General features: G+C 40.9%; 1 protein-coding gene across 4 annotated transcripts in view; it reads left to right on the top strand.

Annotated features, from left to right (window-relative positions):
• TAF4B (TATA-box binding protein associated factor 4b) overlaps nucleotides 1-24784 on the top strand; it is a 93093-nt gene that overhangs the window by 51151 nt on the left and 17158 nt on the right. For all 4 annotated transcript variants that reach the window (XM_042029452.1, XM_042029460.1, XM_042029442.1 and 1 more), the window contains 6 exons: nucleotides 1527-1662; nucleotides 2262-2367; nucleotides 7429-7598; nucleotides 10289-10419; nucleotides 15749-15874; nucleotides 16799-16855. In XM_042029452.1, the coding sequence (XP_041885386.1) occupies nucleotides 1527-1662; nucleotides 2262-2367; nucleotides 7429-7598; nucleotides 10289-10419; nucleotides 15749-15874; nucleotides 16799-16855 (726 nt within the window). The remainder of the gene's footprint in view (nucleotides 1-1526; nucleotides 1663-2261; nucleotides 2368-7428; nucleotides 7599-10288; nucleotides 10420-15748; nucleotides 15875-16798; nucleotides 16856-24784) is intronic.

The raw sequence follows: 24784 nt of genomic DNA, 5'->3' as shown, positions 1-24784 counted from the left end.
CCTGCCCTGCTCACCGGGAGCCGCCAGCGCCCCTGCCGGCTGCGAGCGGAACTGCACCCGAGGGGAAAGGGCCCGACAGCCGAGAAGGCTGGCACTGGGTTTGTGATTGCTGTTACTGCCACAGTTATTGTTGTTTGTTTGACTGGTTATACACATACAGATATATAATAGTAAAGAACTGTTATTCCTGTTCCTCATATCTTTGCCTGAAAGCCCCTTGATTTCAAAATTATAATAACTCGGAGGGAAGGGGGTTGCATTTTCCATTTCAAGGGAGGCTCCTGCCTTCCTTGGCAGACATCTGTCTTTCAAACCAAGATAGTGTGTCATGCTTATGTTGATGATATTTATTAATAAAGGAGAAGTTAGATGACAGAAGGAGAGAGCCTAATTTCTGAAGTATTGTAAATGTCAGTTCTTTAATTACACTTGTGCAGTCTTGCTGTACAAGCACTCTTTAGACTTTCTGAAGTAAGAATAAAAGTAGTAGAGGAGAAAAATGGCTTCTTGGCCCTGACATTTTCTTCATGTTAGTTTTTTGCTACTAAAAAAGTAGGATTCAGTCTGAAGATATTGATCATTTTATGCTTTGGCAAAGTAAGATCTTTCTACGCCCTGTAATCAAGAACTTTTTAAAAGATGTATCCAAGCTGAAGCCCACATTCTGCTAGCTAGGAGGCTTAGAAGTGAGGTTTTTAGGGATGCTGCAATTTTATTACTTTCTTGCATTTTAATAGCTGCCCCTGAAGAGGAAGGATTAGTATTTATGGGCTGTGCCTGTAAGTCTGTGTTGTGATGACATCGTGCTGTCTGGTTTTGTTTCTTTGAAGAGCCTCTTTAAACAAAACTGTGAACTGCCTTCCTTTTTACCCTTCAGCTGTGTACCGATGTCTTTGTGTAGAGGCTCTACTTGCTATAGGTGTTGCTATTTAGTACTTCATGTTCCTGGTAACTGATGTGTTCAGTGTACTTTAGCTTAACACTTCGAAACTCAGCGTCTCAATTTACAATTGATGTTGCAGTTCCAAAAACACATCAGTATTTTTGTAGTGTGTACTCTTTAATTCTTAGCAGAAACAGTATTTCGTGCAAGACTTTCGTTGTTTTGGTGTTCTCCCTTTTTAACTAGGTGTTTGTGATCCCTACCCTTTTGAAGTTACTGGTAGGCAGACTCACTGTTTAATAGTTAGTCTGCTGAACAACACTTGATGTAGAGGAAAGTCTCTCAGTGCAGTGGATTGTGTGATAATTAGTGAAACTTGTCTAATAGGGTTATCAATATAGAGTAGGTGTGAAGGGACTGTTAGAGCTCACTGAACGAGCTTAGCGCTCACCACCACTTGTTAAGATTTCTTGGCATGAAGTTGAAAAAAAAAAGTTTTGTGAGCATGCTGTTTGCTTTAAACTAAAAACTGGACAAGCATACCTGCCCAGTGGCACTTCTGGCTAAATGGAAACATTGATACTGTTTACTTCTCTGCATTTTTAGCTTTTCTCACTCTTGATACTGGATATTCCACTTCCAGGTAGTCCAGCAACCATCAGGAACCATTGTAAAGCAAGTATCCACGCTCCCACAGCCATCAGTGCTCACCCTACAGACATCTGCTGAGAAAAAGATGCTGCTGAATACAGTTGTTCAAACCAACCAGTTTCCTGCAGGTAAAGTGGAGCCTCTTTCATGGAGAAGGGGGAGGACTGCTGGGGCATAGAAGTAGGTGCAGGCTGTTGGTACATTGTGGGAATGCAAGAAGGTGGCTCTCTGTCGGGAGGAGCCAGCTCTGTTCGTTAAGTTGAACATCTCTACTGCTTGGAGCTCTGATGAGAAAATCTGTGTCACATCGACTTCTGGCACTTGTTAAGAGCATGTCAATCAAACATTTGCACTTGTTAAAATACTATGGCTGAGCTCCTTGCAGTGAACTTCCTCTAAACTGATGCTTTTGAGAGTTATTTCATGAGACCTTGCTTTTTCCTTCAACAGGTTCAGATTGATGCACTATAAGAGTGTGTCTCAGCCAGCCAGTTTTCAGTGAGCCATGTCCCTGGTCAGCACAGAGGGGAGGGTGTTTGCTGAGAGTATATGAGGCTTTGGGCCACACAGAACATGTAGAATGTAAGATTCAAGAGTGTCTGGTTTTCAGATGGACCTAAGTAGTTGTTACTGAGTCTGCAGTAGCCTTACCTAGAGGAATGAACTGACTAAACAGTTGTCTTAGCATTTTGCTTTCTACTACAGCATGTTCTTTGTTTTGTTTTAGGTTCCATTCTGAAACAAATTACACTGCCAAGAAATAAAATTCTGTCGCTTCAAGCATCGCCTGTTCAGAAAGTGAAAATGAAAGAGAATGGAGCAACATCCTTCAGGTAGAAATGAGCAATATCAGAAGTTAAGTATAGGAAGGAACAAAAGGAAGAGACAAGTATAGAGGTGGGAATAGAGCCCAAATAAAAGCAACTTTCTTCAGAAGCTTTTTTTCTGATACATGTTTTTCACATTATAATACTCATTGGCAAGGGATAACCTTAAAACTTCTACCTCATAGCAGATGTTAATTATTCTTAGTGTAAGAAAACTGTCTTGGTAAGGTTAGATTTTGTGTCAGTTTTTCACTCATAGTGGAGACATATTGATCTCCATCCTATGAATACAATTACTAATCTAATTATCTTGTATTGAAGTCTCTCAATAGGATTAAAGCAGATAGGACCTCTGCTTTTTGCACATGGTCTGATATCATTGAACTGTTACTTGGACTTGCTTGTAACCTGTCTAAAGCTCTGTGCTGCATTTCAGAATCTTTTACTAGCTTCTCTTACAGGCTCGTTTCTGTGTGTATGGGGAAAAGTCTTCAACTACATCTCTAATAATGATTTCTGGCATATTCTCTAGGCCTTTAGATTGGCAAGAGTGCTTAAAGCTTTTAGTTCTGGCAACTGATAAACTTTTCAAAAGCAGAAATTACTTTTGCAGCTATGAAGTGTGATGTTGGAACAGAGGTACAGACTTCCGTAAGCATTTTTAGTCTTACCACTTCTAAGCAAGTTTGACATTGCTCTTCCAAGGGAAAAAAGAAGACATGATGACACCTCTATGTTGTGACCAGTTAACTTATCATCTCTTGAAAGCTGCAGCTTTGAATGCACTGGTGTAGACAGAGAGCTGCTGCTGTTTACAGTAACATACAGTATACAGCGAACACTTAAAAACAGTGGTTGCCAGGAGTTGAAATGAAAAGCTCATGTTAAAGCAATAGGTCTGTTCAGCTGCCTCAAGGTCATATGAAATATACTTCAGAATATAATGTGGGATGTAATCTTGGGTAGTGATGTTAAAAAAAAACAACCCAAAACTTTCATAAATATTGTAATAAAAAAGAGCAACTAACAAACAAACTCATACACAAAAAACCCCCACATTTTTTCTGTGATCTTCCAAATGGAATGTATTAGCTGTCTTACATAAAAAATTTGAATTCTTGAAAGTTGTTCCCTGAATTGTAAATTCTTAGTGTAGGAAAAAACCTGCTTTTACAGTGTGATCCAATAGAGATTTCTCTTCTTGCTTTTGGATTGTGATTTCCAAAGTAGCATAAGCCCGTGAGAATTTAGACAGGAAATCTCTAACTCACCTTAAATTTTCTTTGTAGAGTCTCTTGTCTCTGAAGAATTTGTGTTTGGCTACACCCTCGGTGTTTCTTCTATTCACTGCTATAATTAAACTTTCTGACCTATGATACATCAACTGCTGGTCATGTGTGAGGCAGAGAGAGGCACCACGGCCTGCTTTCAGGTTTTGCGATGGAATTTGTTACGAGCAGAGAGTGTGTCTTGTAACTGATGTGCCTGTACATCAATGGCACTAATGAGAGTGCTCTTACTGTGCACTCTCACTGCAGTGTGTCATCGCGCCTGACTCCCTGCCATGGTGTGACTAGGTTAGGTTAGGATTTGAGAACGTTCTACTCACTAAGCTGTGCTTAATTAGCTGCAATTTAACCTTGTCTGCTCTTTAACGGGCTGGCTTAGGTTGCTCGAGTTAGGCAGTAGAAAAAGTGGTGATTTCCTGCCCCCCAAGGAAACAAACAGAAAAAAACCAACAAAACACAAAGCATTCCAGCCTTCTAGATGTTGTTTCAGCTAAGCATGGACATTGCACTGTGGCATGTTAAGAGATAGTTTGTTCTTAAAAAAAAAATCAAGATTTTTGTAATCCGATCTACACGTTTCTGTAAAGTATATGCTGGAGCACTCTGGGAAAAAAAAAGGTCACATATTTCATCTTCAGATATTTGTTTTGAATTTATTCTGTTTAATAGAGTTGTTCTCCAAAGTATGTGCAACTTTTTGGCTTGGCTGGAATTGTTCTGTCCTGGGTAGTTGTCAGGGATGGTGCCCAAGGGTTTGGGTTCCGTGTGCCCTTCTAGTTTTTGACTCTTGGGTAAAACGGAGTAGAGGGGTTCAGAAGACAAGTGCGGTCGTCAGACACCAGAGGGTGCCACAGACTCACTTTTCAGGCAGCAGAGGCAAATTCATAGATGTGAGGTGCATCTGCATTGCTTGGGCTTCTTTTGCAGTGAATATTCAGTATAAATGTCAAACCTGACCTCATGCAGTGTATCACTCAGAATTCTTGAGTTCTGTTTTCCACAGTCCTAGTAAGCTTAAGTCACTGGAGACTTACAACAGCTGGGTGAGTTTTTCCTGTTGATTTCTGAGTGTGACATGATCAAATGCAAAAAGCATTAAAGGAAGTGGTGCAGAAAAGGGGCTTTATGGAGGGATTGCTGAAAGCGAAAGCAAGTAGATATCCACCAGGAACACCTTCATGTAGTACTTTAAATTTATCACCTTATTAGAATGATTTCTATAGCTTACTGAAAGTACATGATACCTTACTTAAAATGATTGAGATTTGTTTGAACAACAAAAAAAAAGAGTAGTAAAAAGTATGAACTTACCATGTTTTCTGAAACTTTCATTAACCTTTAGTGAGCACTTTCCTAAGGAAATGTAGTGGTAATTTCTTCGGGTTAAGTAAAATAGGTGCGGCAGTATTTTCCTATCTTTTGTCAAAGTTAATGACTCTGAGCTTAATGCAAACTTATGTCTCACAGTGAAAAAACTGGAACTGGTCCTGAAGAAAAGTACAGGTAGAGATGTCTGCTTGCATATAAACTCTTGTATGCTTGTACACACTAGTGGGATTGCATGCATGGAAATAATCATGAAAACAGTAACCTGATAAAGGCAGCTTATAGAGAAATGAAACTTCTCTATGTAGAAAAATGGATAGATGTGTATTATAGAAGTTTATCTTTTCTTTGCTTAAGCATTTGGAGTATGTGGTCAGATTAAGAGCAAAAATTGTTTCCTGAAACTGCATGCTATGCAGTAGTACCTGGGATGCAAGCATCCTTCCTGGGATTCCATAAACAGTTCCACTGGGGTAATGTCAGGTTCCAGCACTGATAGCTTGTGATGTGTGTTCCTGGTGCTAGCTGTGCTGATTTTGTCAGCAGATCTGTGGCAGTTGCTGTGCTTCAGTGGGATTCTTGTCTCTGCCATCAGCAAAGTCTTCTCTGTAGTGGTCACTAAGAGGAGGAAACTGGAATGTACTTGTGAAGATCAGTTAGCACTCAATTATCATCCTGTGAAGCTTCATTGACACGCTTGTTGAAAGTTCAGGGTCTCTGTTAGACTGGTAGAGCATGAGTATGCACTTGGAGCTGCTCAGTTGCTGGTTGTGAATGGGTAGGAGGAGGGAAGCTGTTCTCCACTGTTGGCTTCAGCTTTGAATTGTAGCTGTGGACATAGGTGTTCTGACAGTCCTGGGGTTTAACACTTTTCTTAGCATGATGGATTTGGGGCACACACCTAGCTGGGAAGCTGGTGTGGCTAGTTAGACTTAAAGAGCTGGAGCTGGTTTGAGCATCTGTTGGGTCTCCTTTTCCCTGAACACACATGCCTAGGAACTGCTAGCAATGAGGGCACACAAATGGAAGGAAGGGTGGAAGAAGACTGGACGCAAGGCTGGACTCCTTTTCTGGCTCGGTCTCTTTCCAGAAGTTTGCAGAAGAATTGTGCCATAGAAACTTACTGGAGCCCAAAGGAGAAAATGTATTTATATTTTAAGAAAAATATCCCAACATTTTCTTGTGTCTTTTGAGTATTGCTCAACCTCAACCCCAACTCATGTTCTAGTAACTTCAGCTTCTACCTCTAGTCAGTCAAAAGACAGCCTCCAGGAAATACTTCACCTTAGAACAGGAAATTTCTGGCTAACCCCTTGTTCAAAAGTTATTTAGGCCACACAGTGTTTTCTGAAGGTGAACTTTATCAAACCTTGCCAGAGAATACTTTTCAAGAGGGGTGTGTGTGTTGGTTTTGTTTTCTTTGTTTTCCAAACAGAAGGATGTTCAGATTGAGTGATTTCACTTACCTGTCCTAATGCTGCGGACGTCTGTTTTGGATTGGTCCTAAATCCCTGAAGCCACCATTAGGGCCTTTGTCACACTGTGAAGTAAAAATGCTTTCTCTTGCTGATCTAAGCTTACTTGATATAACTTGGATTGTTTCACTGCCGAAGTAGCACAAAAACTTTGCCCATACAAGATTCATTCAGTATTTTAACTTAAATGATCTTTAAAAAAAAGCATTAAGCTGAAGCACACAGGCTATTATAGCTCGTGTGCATGATGTTCACCCTAAATATGTAAGATTCGAGTTTTTTATTTGGAACTTGTAGTGCAAAGCTGCTACATGAGCCTCCAACTAAGGGCGTTACCAGCTAGAGCTCTGGCATGGTGCTTCAGAAGCAGTGGCATCTTCCCTGCTGTGTACTTAAGTGTGGTAGGACTGAGCCAAAGGACAAGGTCTGGATTGGCTCTGGTATATAATCAAGGAGTGTTTGTGTCCTGTGTTTTAAGGGAACTCACTAAAGAAACTGAAGATCAGCTCTGTGCTTATAAGCTTGTGCTTTAAGCTTCAGTTTGCAAGATATGCATCTTGGTTAGAAAATGGTCTTGTTTATAGTCCAGTGAGTCAACGTTCGACTTCATTCCACACTTGCTTCTAGCTGGTGAATTAGTTTCAGAACAAATTTCAGACTGCAAGAGTGGTGGTGCAGGGTTAGTGGTTGTGGGAACTTTTAATCTGGGTTTACCTCAGTCCTAGGTTTCCAAGCTTGCTCAAAATGTCAGTTTCATATAAAGGATTTGCATGCCTAGCAACTGAGGCATTAGCCAAATTAATGCTTCAGAGGCACTTTGCAGAAGTGTGAGAGCTTTTGGGAGCTCCCTGTCCACACCCACACTAAACATCTGTTTTATATAGGGATATGTGAATGTGGCTGCTTGTTGATAGTCAAGATTTTTTCTTTGTGTCTGTTCTGAACAAAGCATAAAATGTTGGTCTCCTCTTTTGTAGAAATGAAGATGACATAAATGATGTGACTTCTATGGCTGGAGTTAATCTCAGTGAGGAGAATGCGTGCATTTTGTCAGCAAACTCTGAGCTCATTGGTACAGTGATTCACTCTTGTGCAGATGAACCATTTCTCTCTCCAGAAGCTCTTCAGAGTAAGATCTTGAACATAGGTGAGAACAAAGCACACACAGCAGAAATTACAGATGTAGTGTTTCCTTGCCTCTTTCATCAGCCAGCCTCCAATCTTTGAAGAAGGACCTGGAACTATTAAGACCTACAATCTCAATTGATGTGTTTCTACCAAACAATACTGGGTTTTCACTTCCCCTTCTAGGAAACAACTCTCCTTTAAGGTTTTCTTTACATGGAAACTGTCTGAAGCACAACCAAAAAAAAAGAAACCGATGCCACTTTAACACATGAGAAGTGAGCAACTTTCTTACTCTTAAACCTAATGCAACACTAAATCACCCTAAAGATGCTAGTGTCAAAACACTTAAATGTGGTTTTCTATCTTGGCAGCTTCTAACTTGATGTATTACACTGTGTTAAACTTCCCTAACAGTTTTTGCATTCCTCAGCCTGTATATGTACTCTATTGACTAACATTAGGAAGAAGTTTCAAACTCCAATGCACACAGAGCAGCCCTTTGTTTATGACTCCCTCCATGGAAAAAAATCTCTGTTAATTTTATACAAAAGAGATGTTGAAGCTGTTTGTCTGTACAGTGAATAGTACTGTGGAATGCCTGTGTTACAAGAAGTTTGTAGTGTAGGCATCATTTCAGCTGTTACCTTCTGAGCAAAGTAATAACTGTTGCTTAGCAATGTGGTATTATGTCAGAGCAGGGAGCATGCATTTGTGTAGCAGCACGCTGGCTGGTCCCACCGCCTTCGACGGCAAACTCGATGCGTGTTGCTCAGCTCCTTGCTCGTGCCCTCTGCCCGGTACTTGCTGTACCGGAACACTGAGTTTTACAGCTGACCATCCAGGAAAGCCTGAATGTGCAGTCACAATCTTGTCACAGTGGCTTAACCACGTGTTCACACACAAGTGGCTCTTAGTCCAGAGTAAGCAGGTAGCCTGTGACAAGCATGTAACTTGCAAGTGCTACCTGCAACCTTGGTGCTCCTGCACCATTAGCCAGATGTGTCATCTCGAGCTGTAGAGGGCATAGTAAGAGCTGTGTTTCTAGTCATGAAGGGAAAATACACGTCAGAACTGGTGCCTAGAAGATTTTCTCAAAATTCATGAGAGGATTAATCAGTCACTTTTGGGAAGTGGATATAAGGAAAAGTAAAGAGCTCTGCAAAAACAGGGAGAGTATTTCTAGAATAATTTGTTGGTTGTGGGTGTAAATACAATTTGTTGAAAGACAGAAAATAAAAGCCTGGCTGCTTCATAGCTAGAATGGTAGTTGTTCCAAATTAATAATAATAATGATAATAGCAATAATTCATGTCATAAATGAAAAGTGCTTGTTTGCAAGGAAAGGAATACTGCCAGGGAGTAGAGCAATTCAGAAAGTGAACATGTCTGCTTTTGAACCGAGCCATTTTTTGGATTAAGAAGGGGGGGGGGGGAGGTCTTGAGGTTTGGAGGGATTTTATTTTTATTTTGTGTTTAAGTTGGTGTTTCAGTAATCTGATAGTCTAGTGAGAAGCTGCTGAGGAAGTATTGAAAGGTGCTTGAGCAAAATGAGCTTTGCACTCCGTTAAGTTACAGGCCAATGCTTACTGATCAAATGGGGGATTGTTTTGATTGTATCTGGGAAAACATTCTAGGTTCTCCCTGTCTTGTGAGATTGTCATTCATTTTCAGTTACTGTAGCGAAGGCAAATGAAATTGGTGATTAGTTTTTTTACAGTGTGCTGTTTATCCATTCTTAACACTTCACTTGGCAGTAAATAGTGAAATGGGTTTTGAAGGCATGCTGTATATTGCATCATAAAGTATTACAGCCGCTGTAAATGCAGCGCAGGGCAAGGAGAAGTGCTTCTGACAGGTACAACGTATGAGGCATGTGGAACTGCTGCCTGCCGTGCCTACCAGGGAAAAGTCGCTGCCGCCCAGGTGTCTGGACGGAGCTGCGTGGAGTGATCGATGGTGTCAACCACGGGAAGGCTTCTCCGTCAGCAGCCTGCAGCCGTGGGAAGGTTACAGAGGTGGTGCCCAGCTCTGGGTGCAGGGCCAGCACAGCCTCGCCTGGAGCTGTCACCAGCCTCGGTCGCAGCTGCTGAAACGCGGAGAATCAGCAGCAGCCCGAGAGAAAAGGTTGAAGGTGATGGCAGGATGACCCCGGCTGGACTGGAAGCTGCGCTGTCCGCGCAGCTGCCGCGGCTTGGTCGGGTCTGTCTGCCCTGTGTCGGTCAGTCGAGGCAGTTCGGAGGGGCTCGTGTGCCTCGAGTGCGCTGCAAAACCCATTCCTGCTCGTCAAATAAATGTCATGAGTTGTTAACAAGCACGGTGTCAAGCAGGGCAAAATGTAATTCTGTATTTTTTTAATTACTGGAATTAACAGAATATGGCACTAATTTCTACAGCTACCGCTTCTCCCCCTCCCTGAACATGAAGCTTGATTTGTGTTCTTATTAACTTTGTCCTATAAATGACCTTGCAAGGAGAGTGGTTCTGGAGGCTAAGTGAAACAATGTCTATATTTTCTGAAGCTCCAGGCTAAGTTTTATTAATGTAATGTCTAAGATCTTTGAAGTTGTGACTTTACCAGGAAAATCATAATCTCCAAACCTTTATTCATAATGGGTATGACTTCCAGGGGGAACAGAATACCTGCTGTGCTAATTATTTCAATTATCAGCTACTACTAAAACACGTAATGGATTTTCTCTGCTTCCACAGGTAAAAGGCATGACATAATGGAACTTAACTCTGATGTTGTGAACTTGATCTCCCACGCTACACAGGAGAGATTACGAGGGCTCCTAGAAAAACTAACTGTAATTGCTCGGCACAGAGTATCAACCCACAAGGTAAAGGAAATCATTAGCAAGTTTTGCACCAAAGTTTTCCTGCTTTGCAGCCTTGAAGGTAAACCTCTTCCAAGTGTGGGCACATCACAGGCAGCATTGGCGTTCTCACTATCTACCGAAGGCTGGTTTTAGCTGTTTCTAGGCCAGCTAATAACTGTTCCATGTGACTTGTTGCACAGGTGCTCGTAGAGCCCAGCATAAGCCTAAACGCATGTGTTTCTACTCTTCCATAGCAGTGGTGGCTGTTACACAGTCTCTTACATGTAAATGTAAAGCTAACTTTGAATGCTTTTGATGGTGGGTTGATTTAGGGGCTTGTGTTTTCCTTACGCATTTACCGTTGGTGGAACTGCAGTATTGGCTCAGTAAAAAGCCTTGGGAAACCAAATTGATTATTTTACTTTTAGAAAGTGCTTCTTGTGAAGGCAGAGGCCCTTGTCATCTTAAGATATTTTTTTTGCCCCCATGATACCTCATATTCCCTCTTCTCCATCTTGTATTAGCTTAATTCAATATAAAGTATATTGTGTCCCAGTGAGCTATGGGAAGTGATAATTTACGGGCCAAACCATCTCTTTCTGTTTTTCTTTTGTCTTTCCATAACAAGATACTAATCCTTAATTCTTTCATTCTGAAGCTGTTTTAGAAAAAATAAAAGAAGTCAGAGGCAAATGTATTTGTAAACTCTTAGGTTCCTGTTTGTTCAGGTCTGAGTTTTTTTACAAGAACTTGACACTTAATGAAATTTAACAAGAGCAACCTATGGAATAGGAGTTATTTTTGTACTGAACACTTTTTATAGGCTTTTCAGTACTGGAGCAGCAACAGTAGAGAGCTATTTGGAAGCTTCTAAGTATTTACAGTGTTGTCTGGAGCAGTTGGAGTATTCTGTTCCTTGCCAGAAGAGGATGTGATAGAACAGAAAATGAATATAGGAAAAGTACAGTTTTTTATGAAAAGACTTTAGAAAACTGCACATGCTGTATGTTGTTTCTCCAAAGTTGGAGGTACAATTGAGCTTGTGAGCAAAAGTGAAGAGGAAGCTGAAGTCCTGAGTAACCAGTAGGACTTAGTGTCTTGCAGACATCGAGAACAGAAGGAAATGTTTTTGGGCAGTAGGCTGGATAGGACTGGTTTCTTTCTCATGGAACTAAAGCAATAGAAAAACAGATAGGTTTTTGTCTGATTGAATTGCCGGAAGCAATGATAAGATTATAAGATTGCAATAAGCTGGCTTTCTTTTCCTCTTTTCTCAAAAGCAAAACAAACAAAAAAAAGCAAAAGTAACTGGCACAGTAATCTTAGAGGCACAGATCCCCTCTTTTGTTAGGAAGATGGTATTACGCGGCAGAGGAGTGTCCTACAGGATTACCTTTGTGAGTAATGTTATTGTGAGAGATGCTGACAGGCTTTGAGAAATCTTAAGTTCAAGAAGAGAACACTGCAGGGTGTTGGAGTCCCATTATGTATTAATGTAGGTATTTATACAGCCCTGTATTCCATCTCCCCCAGTGCTTACCTCCTGTTCCCTTTTCTCTCATGGCTAGTGATGGGTACCCTCGCGCCATGTGGGCTGCTTGTATGTCAGATAAATTCCCAGAGCCTTTCCAGGAGGGTGGGGTGGTTGCTCCATAAGACTTTGTATTGACCTATCTTCATTACAAAAAGACAGTAACAAGGATAGGTGTGGTAAAACCAAGGTAGCTCTTGTTAGGGTAGGAGTTGGTGTAGAAAGGCCAGTAATTAATGGGATCATACTCAGGAAACTCTTTTTCCCAATTTGCTCAGCTCATGCCTGGAAGCTTTCATCTGACAGACCGCCCTTCAGAGAGAGTGAATTGGCAGGGTAAAAGCTTCATGCCATGCCATCATGTAGGCTTGTCAACTTTTGTACTTTTTTTGCTAAATTTAAGAAAAAACAATATAATTGGAAGTCACTAACTTAATAGGGATAAAACTGTGATGGTGGTCTCTTTATGGGAAGTAGGAATAGCCTTTCAGATGGTTGTGAGCTGCTCTCTGTGATGCAGCTCTTGTTGCAGTGCTCGTGTTAGAGCCTTTGTAAGACCGTAAAGGGAAAGGGTTTTTATGTGGGTTCATCCCAGCATGAAACAGCTGCCATGCTCCTGTGGCTGGAGCCCCTGAGCTTATGGCTCCAAGAGGCATGGTATGGTGCTGGGCAAAAACAATAGTCCATGAAAACATTTCCCCCTCATGCAGTAGCACTGAAATGCCACAACACTAAACTGCATTATCTGTAGGGCCATAGGATGTGGGTGATAATGCTTCATCATGGCAGCACCGGCTACGAGTCGTGAGCAGGGGTACAATGTAATGTTTCCTGTCTCAGCAATTCCCTGCTGAATGACCACAGAGAAGTTTATGGAGTAGGACAAAATATAACTGCAGGGGTTCCTCTTTTAAAACTCCTGAAATAAGCTGTCTTAAAACAGGTGATGAGCTGAAATACTGTTATGGATGCACCTATTTCTTGTCCCATATAAGGTCATGGTAGTGCACTGGGGAGCTTCTGGTTGAGAGACTTACATTGCTGGGTGGTATAGAGTCATGGATTTGTCTTAAAATGTGTGAATATCTGGGTATTCCAAAGTGAAACAGTTCTAAACTTTGGAAAAAATAATCTTCTGGTACTACAGCTTTCTTCTTTGTCCTGTTAAAAGGATTGTGGCATGGTGGTGAATTATTATGAGCTGGTGCTTCAAAACAAGTTTGCGGGAACTCATGCCTTCTGATCAATGAATCAATATGATTACGCAGAAGCATCTTATTGTTTAAAATACACTGCACTCACACATCTCACAGCTTTGACATAATACCCTGCTTGTACACTTCACTTATACATTCTATCTCCTTGTATGTACTTACACAGTTCACTTACTTATACATTTTATAACTTACAACTTCCACATATCACACTACTTACACATCTTACACCTTTTACAACTTCTACATAACACAGTACTTATACATTTCACTTGCTTATCTTATACTACTTATGCATGTTACTCTACTTGTACATTTTACAACTTATTCATAATACAGTACATGTACATTTTCCAACTGCTGTGCATGAGATCTCACATTGCTTGATTGGTTTCTCTCTTCTGTCCATGAGCTCTGCATGCACTTTTCTGATAACATGATTGGTTTTAATCTAGTACAGCACAGTCCTTTTTTATCTATTCCTTGCTGTCTTGGTATTTAGTTTTTTAGCTTCTTTTTTCCCAGTTCAGCACAGTTTACCTTTCAGTCCTTGATGAATTCCTGAGGGCTCTAACAGGTGAGGCTCCTGATCCAGGCAAGCAGCATGGAGATGATGACAGCAACAAAACCCATCCAGTGATCAGCAGCCAAGTTAGTGCAGGAAATCCAAACAACAAGACAGCAAAGGACAAGAAGCTGATATAAATCTGTCCCACCTCTCCCCTCGAGCCTTCAGACTGGAGCTTAAAAACCCTCTTGGGGCTGATGTGCTGCAGCTGAAGGTGGAAAGGCCAGGTGAAGCCAGTGAGGGTAATTCCAGCCTGGTCCCACTCTGAGGGCTCTGGTAAAAACAACTAAAAATGGTTTGGCTGGGGCACACTACCAAGGTTCAAATACTTTACAGCACAGGTTGTACTGATGTACTGAGAATGACTCAAGAATAGCATATGCTTTGTAGGGAGCGGTTTAAAAAAGCTTGAGCAGTGATAGAAGAGGGGGGGAAAAGGTTTGTTGGACTTTTTTGCAGAGCCACAGACGCTGCTTGGGAAAATCTCTGGTTGCAGCATATGGTGTGTTTTGGGCCACAGTTGGTAATACATGACGATGAGGTGGCTGATTGAAAAGGACCAAGCATAATACCAGAAAAGAGATTGATTTCATGCTCTGACTCAGTTGTGAAAATTCAGAGACAACAGTGCCCCACAATAAAACTTGTACTTTCCTTCCATCTTTTCATAGTGCACAACTCGGTGTGCGAAGAAGAGTCTGAGTATAGTATCCTTGAAAACTAAGAGTTGAGCAACTGAAGTCACTGATAGTCCATACATTTAACATAGAACCTTGCCTAAAATACAGCTGTAAAATATCCTGTGCTTTCTTCAGAATAGTTGTGTGTCAGAGCTGTTTCATTGCAGTGTGAGATTGGGGTAGGGTAGAACGAAGAGTTGCTGAAAGTACATAGTGTGTTTGGCTGATAAAAGCCCCAGGATAGATTTCTCAGGAAAAAAAAAAGAGTCCACAAAGTAGCAGAGAAAGAAGACAACTGTAGGACGTGCACTAAAATATGGTACAAACAGGTGGCACAGACATGCCCCATCTAGAATGGGCTCCTTGTCTTGTGTTGCCTAAATGCCCTCTGGCCAATACATGGCTCAAGAAGCCTGTCTTTGGAAGAGCAGAGTAGTAAAACCAAGCTTTTCATTGCCAGTTGACCACCTTTTGGATCTTTCCTTTTTCTGCCTTTCTGAGCTAAAGTAAATGTCAACTCAGGCTTTCCAGTGGGGGCAAAAATAGAACGTAAAATAAACTACTGATTGTTGTTCTTTAGACCAAAAGGACCTCAGTCTTGTTTCAATGCCTGTGTGTCCAGAGATTGTTGGAATTGATCATTAGTATTCCCTGGCCCAGCTTTGTACAGGTGGCTGGACCAGTTGACTTCCCCAGGTTACCTTTCAACTTTTCTGTGACTTGAAAGCATTCACTGAGGCAAAGATACGTGTTCTTAAAGCTATAATAAACTGTGTATAATATATTTCACCTTGTTCACCCCTAAGATTCATTATAACTGGTTCTAAACCACGCCTCCAATACATAAAACTTCTTTTTGGAAATACCAGGTGATGCTTGTTTCAACTGATGCATTAAATGGCCTAAACTAGAACACAAAACACTAAAACTTAAAATGTCAAATTCTACTTTTCTTTTTCTCTTCAAAGGAGAAAAGATATTATGCCCTGCTGCTTTACAATTCTTTTTTTTTTTTTTTCCTCCACCATGTTTACTGGATATGAGGTTGCTGGTTTAAAACAAAATTTCAGTCTTTAGTCTAAGGTTAGGGAAGACTTCTGTTATTGTAGTCAGTATAGACTGGATGTTGTTAATGTCATTTGTTCAATAACCTCTTACTAGTCACAGACACATGAAAACACGCTTCGGTGGAGAGATGACTAAATGACTACCTACCACCTGAAGTCTTTCTAAAACAGCCTACACTTTTCAGCTTAGAAAAATAGTGTTGTTCTTTTCAGATTGTTCCCATTAGGTTTATTAGCTCTAGTGGTAGATATAAAAGCCTGGTTGTCTGTAACAAACTTTTTTTTCCCAGGGGAGTGATACATACATTGTATGTAGTGACACCAGAGCACAACTGAGATTTCTTGAGAAGCTTGATCACCTAGAAAAGCAGAGAAAAGATGAAGAGGAACGTGAAATGTTTCTTCGAGCAGCCAAGGTAAGACTCTGGCTTTCCAAGGAAGTAGTCATGTCCCCTAGATTGGTGAACATCTTCAGGTTTCTCCTACTTCTGCTTTCAGTATAGTAACCATTAACCTTGTCACTGAAAATCTGTAATGTTAAGGACAATTGAGGCTATACAGAAAAGGATTTAACCTATTTACATTTTAAAACAAGTCCACAAGAGTTCTTTGAAATGTGTGGTGGGGTGAACTCCCGAAGTAAAAAGCTACAGATGTCCTTCCTGGATCTCTTTTTGCCTCTGAAACAGAAGCCTGGTGAAATCCACCACCCTTGCAGGTGAATCTGTTTCCTGTAGTCAAGTTCAGAAGGCTAGCCTTGGAGCTGGTACCACAGCATCCATGAACCCCTGATGGAGCTGTTGCTAGTACAGAATAAGTTTCTTCTCTCTTCCCTCACCTCAAGAAGAAGAGAAAAAAATGACAGTAGATGTTGCTTCATCAGCTGAGACTTGACCATCTTCTGTTTATTCTTTTCTTTTGTTTTTGTTTCAAGCCAAATTCTGGAGCCACTTGGGTGGAAGCCTAACCTAGAGTTGAAAGAACTGTGTTGTGCTTGCATGAATACAACTCCCTTTCTTTCCTATACTTCCTGTCCTTTTTAAGTGCCTGCTGCTGACATGAACAACATCATGCCTAGACTGGACCTGACTGACAGTGTTAGCATCATTTTCAGCTTAATCTTGCCTCAGGCTAGAGCAGAGGCAGCCGGCCCAGATGAGGAGGGGTGTGCACGTATGTGCGTGGAGGGGGATGGAAGCCAGTCTGGATTGAGGCATTCACCCCTGGAGCTAAATCTTTCAATCACCAGAGAAAACTGTCATTTATTAAATATTTAACAGCTAGGATGGTGTTTGGATGCCAGTAATTTCTATTCAATCTTTTTCCTCTTCCTTTGGTAGAGCCGTTTCAATAAAGAAGATCCAGAGCAACTGTGGTTAAAGCAGAAAGCGAAAGAGGTAGGACTTCCCAGTTACCATGCTTGCCTTTGTGTGTTGAGAGAAGGTTGGCAGCCCTGTCCTGGCAATTAGGTCAGGGTTTATTTTGCTGCTGCATACCATTTGCAGAGGCCTTGGGGAAGGACAGGAACTGCCACAGGCAAGGGCAGTGCTTCAAATGAGGTCAATGAATTATGAGCTCTCTTTTTTTAACATTTTATTTTTGCAGTTTCAATCCTGTCTAGAAACAGTCCTTTGTAAACTGCAGCAGTACACTTGGTAGGAATATAATGTGGGATTAGAAAAAAAAAAAAAAAAGAAACTTTGAGATTTAGCATCTGGGACTGTACAATAGGCTACATTTTTCCAGGGTAATTGTTCGTTTTGTAAATCTGATACTGCTTATAATTCTTTGGCTGGGAGGCGGTACTGGGATTTAGTTTTAAATGGAAAATGCCTCTGGCTTTTAATTTTCTGGGCCCAGCAGTTTTCTGTTCTGGAATGGAGCCCTTGTTTCACACAGTTCATGTTTAGCTGCAGGGGTTTTAGTTTATAGCTTAGACTGGTTAAGCTTTTACTCCCAGAGGCCTCTGCATAGCAACTGTAGAAATCAACAAATAAGTTCATTTATGTCTGCAGCCTCCTCTCAGTAGCTGACTTTTTACATTTCCCAATATCCATTTCCTGACTTTTCTAGCCTGAGAGAAAAAAGCTCCACTAATTGGAGCTTATTTTAATTGAGCCTTAATATTGGATCTCACTGGAGTTGCCCCCAGAGCTACTGGGAACAGAATGAAATGAAAGTACCTAAGGTTGAAGATGTGTGTGCGTGTGTATGTGTGTGTGAAATTTTTCACTTGACCTACAGATTCTTTTCCCTGCTGAATAAATCATCAAGCCTGTTCACATTTCTGATTAAGGATCTGACAGCAGACTATAATAAAGACAATTGAGGTGTGAGACGTGTGATACAGAGCTGAAGAAATTGGTTTCTATAGTTACTTGACTGATTTCATGCAATTTTTAAGGATCTTTGTGCTAAATGAGAGTGATTTTCTGAGCAACCTTTTTCCTTAACTGTGCCTCTTGAACTATGAAATTTGTTGTTGCTTAACATTGCTGCACTTGGCTCCTAGGTGCCAGCAGCAGCAGCAGCAGGTTATTTATGAATGCTTTAAAGGCCCTTTTTGTTTGGATTAATGTAGAGGCCCAGGCAAAACAAATGGAAATCCAGTAAAATAGCATTCGAATCAATGCTCTGGATCTCTACCATAGTAGAGGAAATTTGTAAAATGAGAGAGAAGAAACTTGCTTTTCTATTTATCTTTTAATTCTTTGTTTCTGCTTACAACTCTTTCTTCATTCCTACAATCTGTGAGTACAAAGTTGCCCTAAAGCCCTTCCCAGTTTGCCTGTAGTGCCACCAGGATCAACAATCAGTGGGTGATGCTAATCTGTCTTGTTTTGTAGGTGACTTTACCTCTGCATCATCTGATTGTTTCTAAATGTACTTTCTTTTAATAAAGACTGCAGAGTAATTCATTTATGCAGCTTCTTTTCTCTTGTTTTCTGAACAATAATGGTAAGATCATGAAAAATATTCTGTGGTTTGCGTATTTAGAACACAAAGATGGTTGGGTTAGATTCACTGATATTGTTCATGAGATGTCTTATAAAAACTGGCATAGTGGTGTACCAAAAAAGGAGCCAACAGAGCAGAGAAGGCATCTAAGTGTAGTGCTTGGTGTTCTGATATGTCTTGAGTTCCCCTCCTTCAGTGCATCTCACCTTGTGCCACACTAACACAACCTGCATCACTCTTTGTCCTGCACGTTTCTCCATGCTGTGCTGCTCCCAGAGGGACAGTCTCCAACTGCTCCACCAAAAGAAGAGGAGGCAGATGTGCCTCTTGGGGCCACGCAGATATTTGTGTTGGTATTCACTTGCCCTCTGTCCTGCTGCTTTGTTTGCTAGAGAATAAGGCAGCCAGAAGCTTCTCCAAGCTTCTCATGGAGAATGAGGACACCCACCTTCTGTGCCAGTGGTGCTTTTTCATCTGAGACCATCTCAAGATTGAGTGGAAATGAGAGCAAGTGCAGCTGGAAAAATGTAGCGCTTTATTGACAGTTTGGAGAAAAAATGGTCTGCACACATTTGCACTGAAAAAATGCAAGCATGAATAGGACTGGAATAAGAGCAAAATAAAAATCAACAAATATCCCAAGACTAGAACTGGTAACCCAGAAGCATGGTGTACACTGGGATGAAGGCTTGAAATGGCTTGTTTATCTGTCTTATCATGTTGTGGTTCTAGTCTGCTCCTAAGGAACCAAACTTTGAAACTTTGATACCTCTGTCAGCTGGAATCAGATCCTTTCCAGGTCACTCCAGTCGAGTATCTGCCAGAAATCCTGGTCTGATTGTCTGCTTATAGTTCTTTAAGAATGAATATGGACCTGCCTTCCTCAAAGCTGTCTTTTCTATGTTGATGGTGATGCCCTGGGAGAAGGGAGAGGGTGTGGGGTAATGGCACTGTAGCATGTTCTAAAGCAAAGTTTCCTAAAACGCAGGGTGTACATCCTGATAATGAATACTTATAAATCCAGGATGTGCTGTCATCCAGTAGCTGGAAGCAACATTTTAACATTGCTGGAAGTACATCCAGAGACTCTGCAGTGGATTCTTTCATCCAAAAGGCTGTACATAATTGCTGTGACCTTTTCATCCCTTTTTGCATGACCTATTGCCTCAAACTTCCCCTATGCTAAGTCGTTTACTTTCCTATATTCTTAGCCTATGTAGCTTGCCATGAATTAAGTCTGTATTTACTTCCCTCCTTCACCTGTTTCAGCAGATTTTAATGCCCATGGAAAGTGCACATTCCTTCTGAGACAGCTGCAAGGCTTGCCCCAAGCTGCTGCTTTGTGCACTCAAGAATTTTGTCCTTGCTCTCCTCATGGACCAGCTCTTTGTGCAGTGGTGTTCCTGCAGTCTGGGCAAATTACCCCTGTTTTTCATTCTGCCTTATCTGCCTCTTCAAACTGAGAGGATAGAGTCCTCTCATTGTCCCTGATGTTTGCGCTATTAAACCATACCTCTTTTTAGGTGGTTTCTGCTATTTCCTGTTCTGCTTGCTACAATGCTTCCAGTTACAAAGCAAACGTTCAGTCAGTGTGATTCTTGTTGCTGTATCTGTGCCTTCATCCCCTTTTCTGAAATGAGCTTTCCTAAACTGAGTAGGTGTAGGATACTGTCAAATGTGCAAGCCAGCCATATGAACAGTGCATCCCAGAAGACCTGTAAAAGTGTCAGTATTAAGCAGTGTGTACTATAATTCTAAATATAGGCTCTGATCCTTAGAATCATTTAGGTTGGAAAAGGCCTCTAAGATCATCAAGTCCAGCTGTTAACCCAGCACTGCCAAGTCTTGGACCATCACTAAACCTTGTCCCTAAGTGCCACATCTAAACGTTTTTTAAATATCACCAAGGATGGTGACTCAGCTACTTCCTAGGGCAGCCTGTTTAAATCCTTGACAACCCTTTTGGTGAAGGAATTTTTCCTAATTTCTTTGTACTTCTGTCCATCCTCTTCAAAAGTGAGTGTGCTTTTGTAGTATGGCTTCAGGAAGCTTAAGGCTGAGCCTGGGCAAACCTTTCAGAATGTATCTGGGCAGGATTGCTGCTTGGGGTTGAGCAGGTGAGCAGGTATTTTACGGAGAACATCTTTGCTTATTTCCATAGTAGCCACCTTTATCCCTGCTCTTACTTTGTGTCACTTGTGAGTGGATAAAGGGGAGCAGCTGCATCTTGAGTTAGGGGAAGGAGTGTGTGGCACAAGCACCTGATGGACAGCAGATCTGCCTGCCCCATTCCTTGCTCTCAGCAGCTCTGTTCACTTGTGACTGCACACATCTTCCCACTCCCTTGTTCCAGCCTGCTTGACGCACTCGTGCATTTTTTTGACACAGATGCAAGACGGCGGTAGATGAGATGCTGAGAAAATTCAATACCTTTAGTATCAACTGACTGTGAGGAAAATAGCAAACCCTATGGTTTTTGTAGAGATAAAACAACCCTATTGAAAAGATCAAACAAAGAGCCAGCACGATTCCAGTGCGTTCTGGGTTTTACATAGTAATGACTGAAATTTTAGTTGTTCTGTAGTATCTTTTCAACAGTTACCATCTTTCCCTGTTTCATATAACCTCCTAACTCCCGTATTTCCTCTCATATCTCAGGTAACAAGTCACTGTAACCTGATTCTTCACTGCTTGCCCTACCGCCTGCAACTCACATTTTCAAGCTATTTGTTTTCTTGTTCCTCTTAATGCTGCTTCTCTATGTAGTCTTCTGGACCCAGTAGCTCAAATTATTTAAGACCACTCTTGTGGCAGGGCAGAAGTTAATCAGAATCTCTCAAAAAAGCAAGCACAGGATGCTGCAATCAAAACAAGACCTCATTGTGATCAGTTGCCTTTTTTTATGAGCCTTCAGTGACATCCTAAGAGCTTCTGCTTAATTGCCTGATTTATATTATCTTTATTGTTCTGTAGTGTTTCTTACCTGCTTCTGCATGTTTTGAGAAACAAAAAAACCCCCCATGATTATCAAAGAGACATAAATTTTGTTAGCTGCAATGTAGCCTTGCAGATTAATCAGAGATTTGGTGTGTTACAAGTCTTGAAGAAAGTCAGGAATGGAAATTCCACAAAGCGTTATATTATTGGGTGAGCTAAAAAGCGAAGCAAATGCCTCTTTGTGATACTCATGTTGGTGTTCTGAAGGAACGTAAGAAAAGAGCAGCCGAGACACTGCATTGAATATCCTAAAACCATCTGGCTGAAAGATGATAACAACTACCTTTAGTGAAAAACATCCCCCCCCACAAAACTCCATTAACTCTGTTCCTGCATTTACAAATAGCCTTTTCTCAGTTTGTCTGAGAGACAGAGAATGGACATAGAACCAGTTGTGAGTACGGCCCTAGATTAGAAACTTGCTAACGGAGGAAATTTTAGGGCTGAAAGTACAAAAAGAAAATGATAGTGAAGATCTGGAGAGTTCTCTGCCAAGAAGTGTTGGGTGGACTGCATGATGAGATAGAGAAACCTGCCTGCTGATGGTCATTGAACAGTCTTCTCCCAAGTGATAGCATCCGAAACAAAACCTTATTGTGGATAAGGATAACAAAATTATTAAGGTTATTGTGGATAAGGATAACAAAATATTATTGTGGAATAGGTTGCCTTGGAGTGTGGTGCTGTAGTCTGTTTCTTGTCCTTGCAGCAAAATTAGCCTAGGCAGTGTCTGAAAGCACATGGAGAGCTTGATGCCAGACACCCAAGAACTGCCCTGGGCCTCCAAGTAAGGCAAGATGATGGGACTGCACAGGGGAATGCATGCTCCAAGTGTCCTAGAAAACACAGAAATGTATCAATAATGTTAAACAAAAAAGAAAAATGGTAAAAGGCAATACACACTCCAACACATAGTAAATGCTTAGCAAGAGTGGGCAAAATAAGGAGTCAGGAAGTCACGGTGCCCTGGATTTTTTCCTTGTGTGGAGTTAATTATACATTAGGAAATGTCAAGTATCAACTGAAGGATTTTTTTCCCCTCTTCCTATGGGTAGATTACTTTGTGGCTATCCTGGAAAAATGTTCTGTTGTTCTCCAAAGCATTTTATTGCACCCTTTTGGACAGACAAAGCACCTGGTCTTGGGGGACACAGCCCCTGTAGGGCCTGTTCTGCCACTGAAGCAGGTCTGGTGAATATTAACCTGAAAGAAATCTACAGTATTACACACAGCTCCATTATAAGTCAGGACTGCCTTTCCAACCAGTGCATGCTATTCTGCCTTTCTGCTGTTAAATCTAAATTACAACAGAGGGAAAAGTCAGTGGAAACTAATTGTATGGCTAATTAAAACAGTTTGAAAGGAAGCAATTGCAAGAAGAGAAATTGCATTATAGGCAAGAGGAGACTATGGTAAATGTTTAAATATGCAGCCTCCAAGTGTCAGTTTTCCTCAGAGAATGTCCCCCATATGAGAAGTCTGCTATTCAGCTGCATTCAACCTGTAGGGCAGAAAATTTTGTATAGGAAAGGTAAAGGCTGGAGGCAGTAATGCTCATTGAGCTTCATGACAACCAGTGTGAGAGGCTTGGGATTGAAAGCAGATTTTTAAGGTTTAATTTTCATTTTCTTCTCAAGTTCCTTAAAATGCTTAAAGGGAGTGTGAAAAAAATTGCAGTTCTTTCTTCCAAAGACAATGAAGGGAGAAGTGACTGAGAGCAGTAGACAACTTTCAAAGTACTAAACAGAGGACACAATGAAACCCAGTGAAACCTCGCTTGAAAAAGCTGGTCAGAAAACAAGAATGGAAAGAAAAAAGAGAAAAGTCATTTCAGTGGGATACGTGGCCCCACTAAAAAGGTACCTCAGTACTTAGTTCTTTAAAAATACACAGTAAAGGGAAATAAAAGCCTCAGATAGGTTTTGAGGTTTTTTTTTTCACAGATGCGAGCTAGAAAAAGGTAGACATTGAAATTTGGTCACAGTTTCTTTGACTTACTTTGAATTTTACTATTTGTTAATTTATTGTTTAGTTTCTTTATTGTGGAAGCTGATAGAATTGGGAGCTTCTGCCTCTTTTGTATGCCTATATTCCTTTCTTTTTTTTTTTCCCCCCGCAAGTCTTATACAAATTCTTGTTCATCTACTTTAGTGCTTTTATTACTCCTGATGTACTTATTGCTGGATAGCACACATAACCCTTAGGCATACATTAAGTTGTCTTCAGCCTTCCCTGGTTTCCTTTTCTGCCAGTTCTTCTGTTAGTTTAAATATTTATTTAATCTGTCCTATACTCTATCTGCCTGTAATGTCATATGTGGAGACATCCTCACTTCTTACTTAATATTGAACTCAGTATATATATAGAGTACATATACTTTTAAGTCTTTCCCTTGTATTAATTATAACCAAGTCCAGGATTGTGGTGTTTAGCCACATCTGTCTTGCCAGCATTTCTTCTGAGCTCATTTACATCCATGGGGCTGTATTTATTTGTTATTGCATTGCCAAGACAATTTCTTGGCTTTTTTTTTCCCTGAGCATAAGTTCCTAGCATTCAAATGAAGAGAGATTTCTTTTCCCTACTCCTCAGATTTGTTTCATAGTACTTTAGTATATTGAAGTATATTTTATATTTAGTATATTGAAGTATACTTTAGTATATTGAAGTGCCTGCAGAACAGACAGTGGTAAGAATTTCTCGTGCCAGCACGATGCTGGCATGTCATCTGTTGGACAAGGGCCACCTCTCCGGCTTTGCTTTAACCTCCGTCCCATTACTGCTCTGTGAGCCCTGGCTAAGGCAGGTGATCTCATCTCTACCTGTAGAAAAACCTTCCCTGGTAAAACATTTTTTTGAGGAGTAAATGTCTTTAAGTAAATGTTGCATGTACTTTGTCTTCTATGAAAGTTTATACCAAATACCTGAATCCTGTGCTGGGTACTTTGTGACCAGACACAAAGGCTTTCATTTACAGCTTTTCCAAAGTGAACTGGTATTCAACTGGGTAATACTCTTTTTCCCTCAGCTTTGATAATACAGCCACCCTTTGCTGTACACATCATGGATTAGCTGCTGTGAATTAGTTGACTTTATTTATAGCAGTGTATATTTGCCATCAGTTGTGTTTAAGGGACTCTTCTTCCTTAGGGAAAACCTCGAGATTTGCATAACTTGCATTATTGAGGCTCTGATAAGGCAGGCAACCACATTATCATGTACTGTGTAACCAAAAGAGTTTAAAACCAATCTGCAGTATTGCTTTAAGTAAAAGTTTCAGCATCTCATAGCTGAAGCATTTCTTGTCTTCTTATACAACTTGAAATTTATTTTTTAATATTAAAGTGCCTCAAAAATGTCGTTGGTGTAAC

The sequence above is a fragment of the Corvus kubaryi genome, unplaced genomic scaffold (assembly GCF_017639235.1).
Source record: "Corvus kubaryi isolate FWS band 111438036 unplaced genomic scaffold, C.kubaryi_AGA036_p1.0 132, whole genome shotgun sequence".
Classification (NCBI taxonomy): domain Eukaryota; kingdom Metazoa; phylum Chordata; class Aves; order Passeriformes; family Corvidae; genus Corvus; species Corvus kubaryi.
The sequence above is the reverse complement of the archived record's forward strand: the minus strand, read 5'-3'. Positions and strand labels throughout refer to the sequence as shown.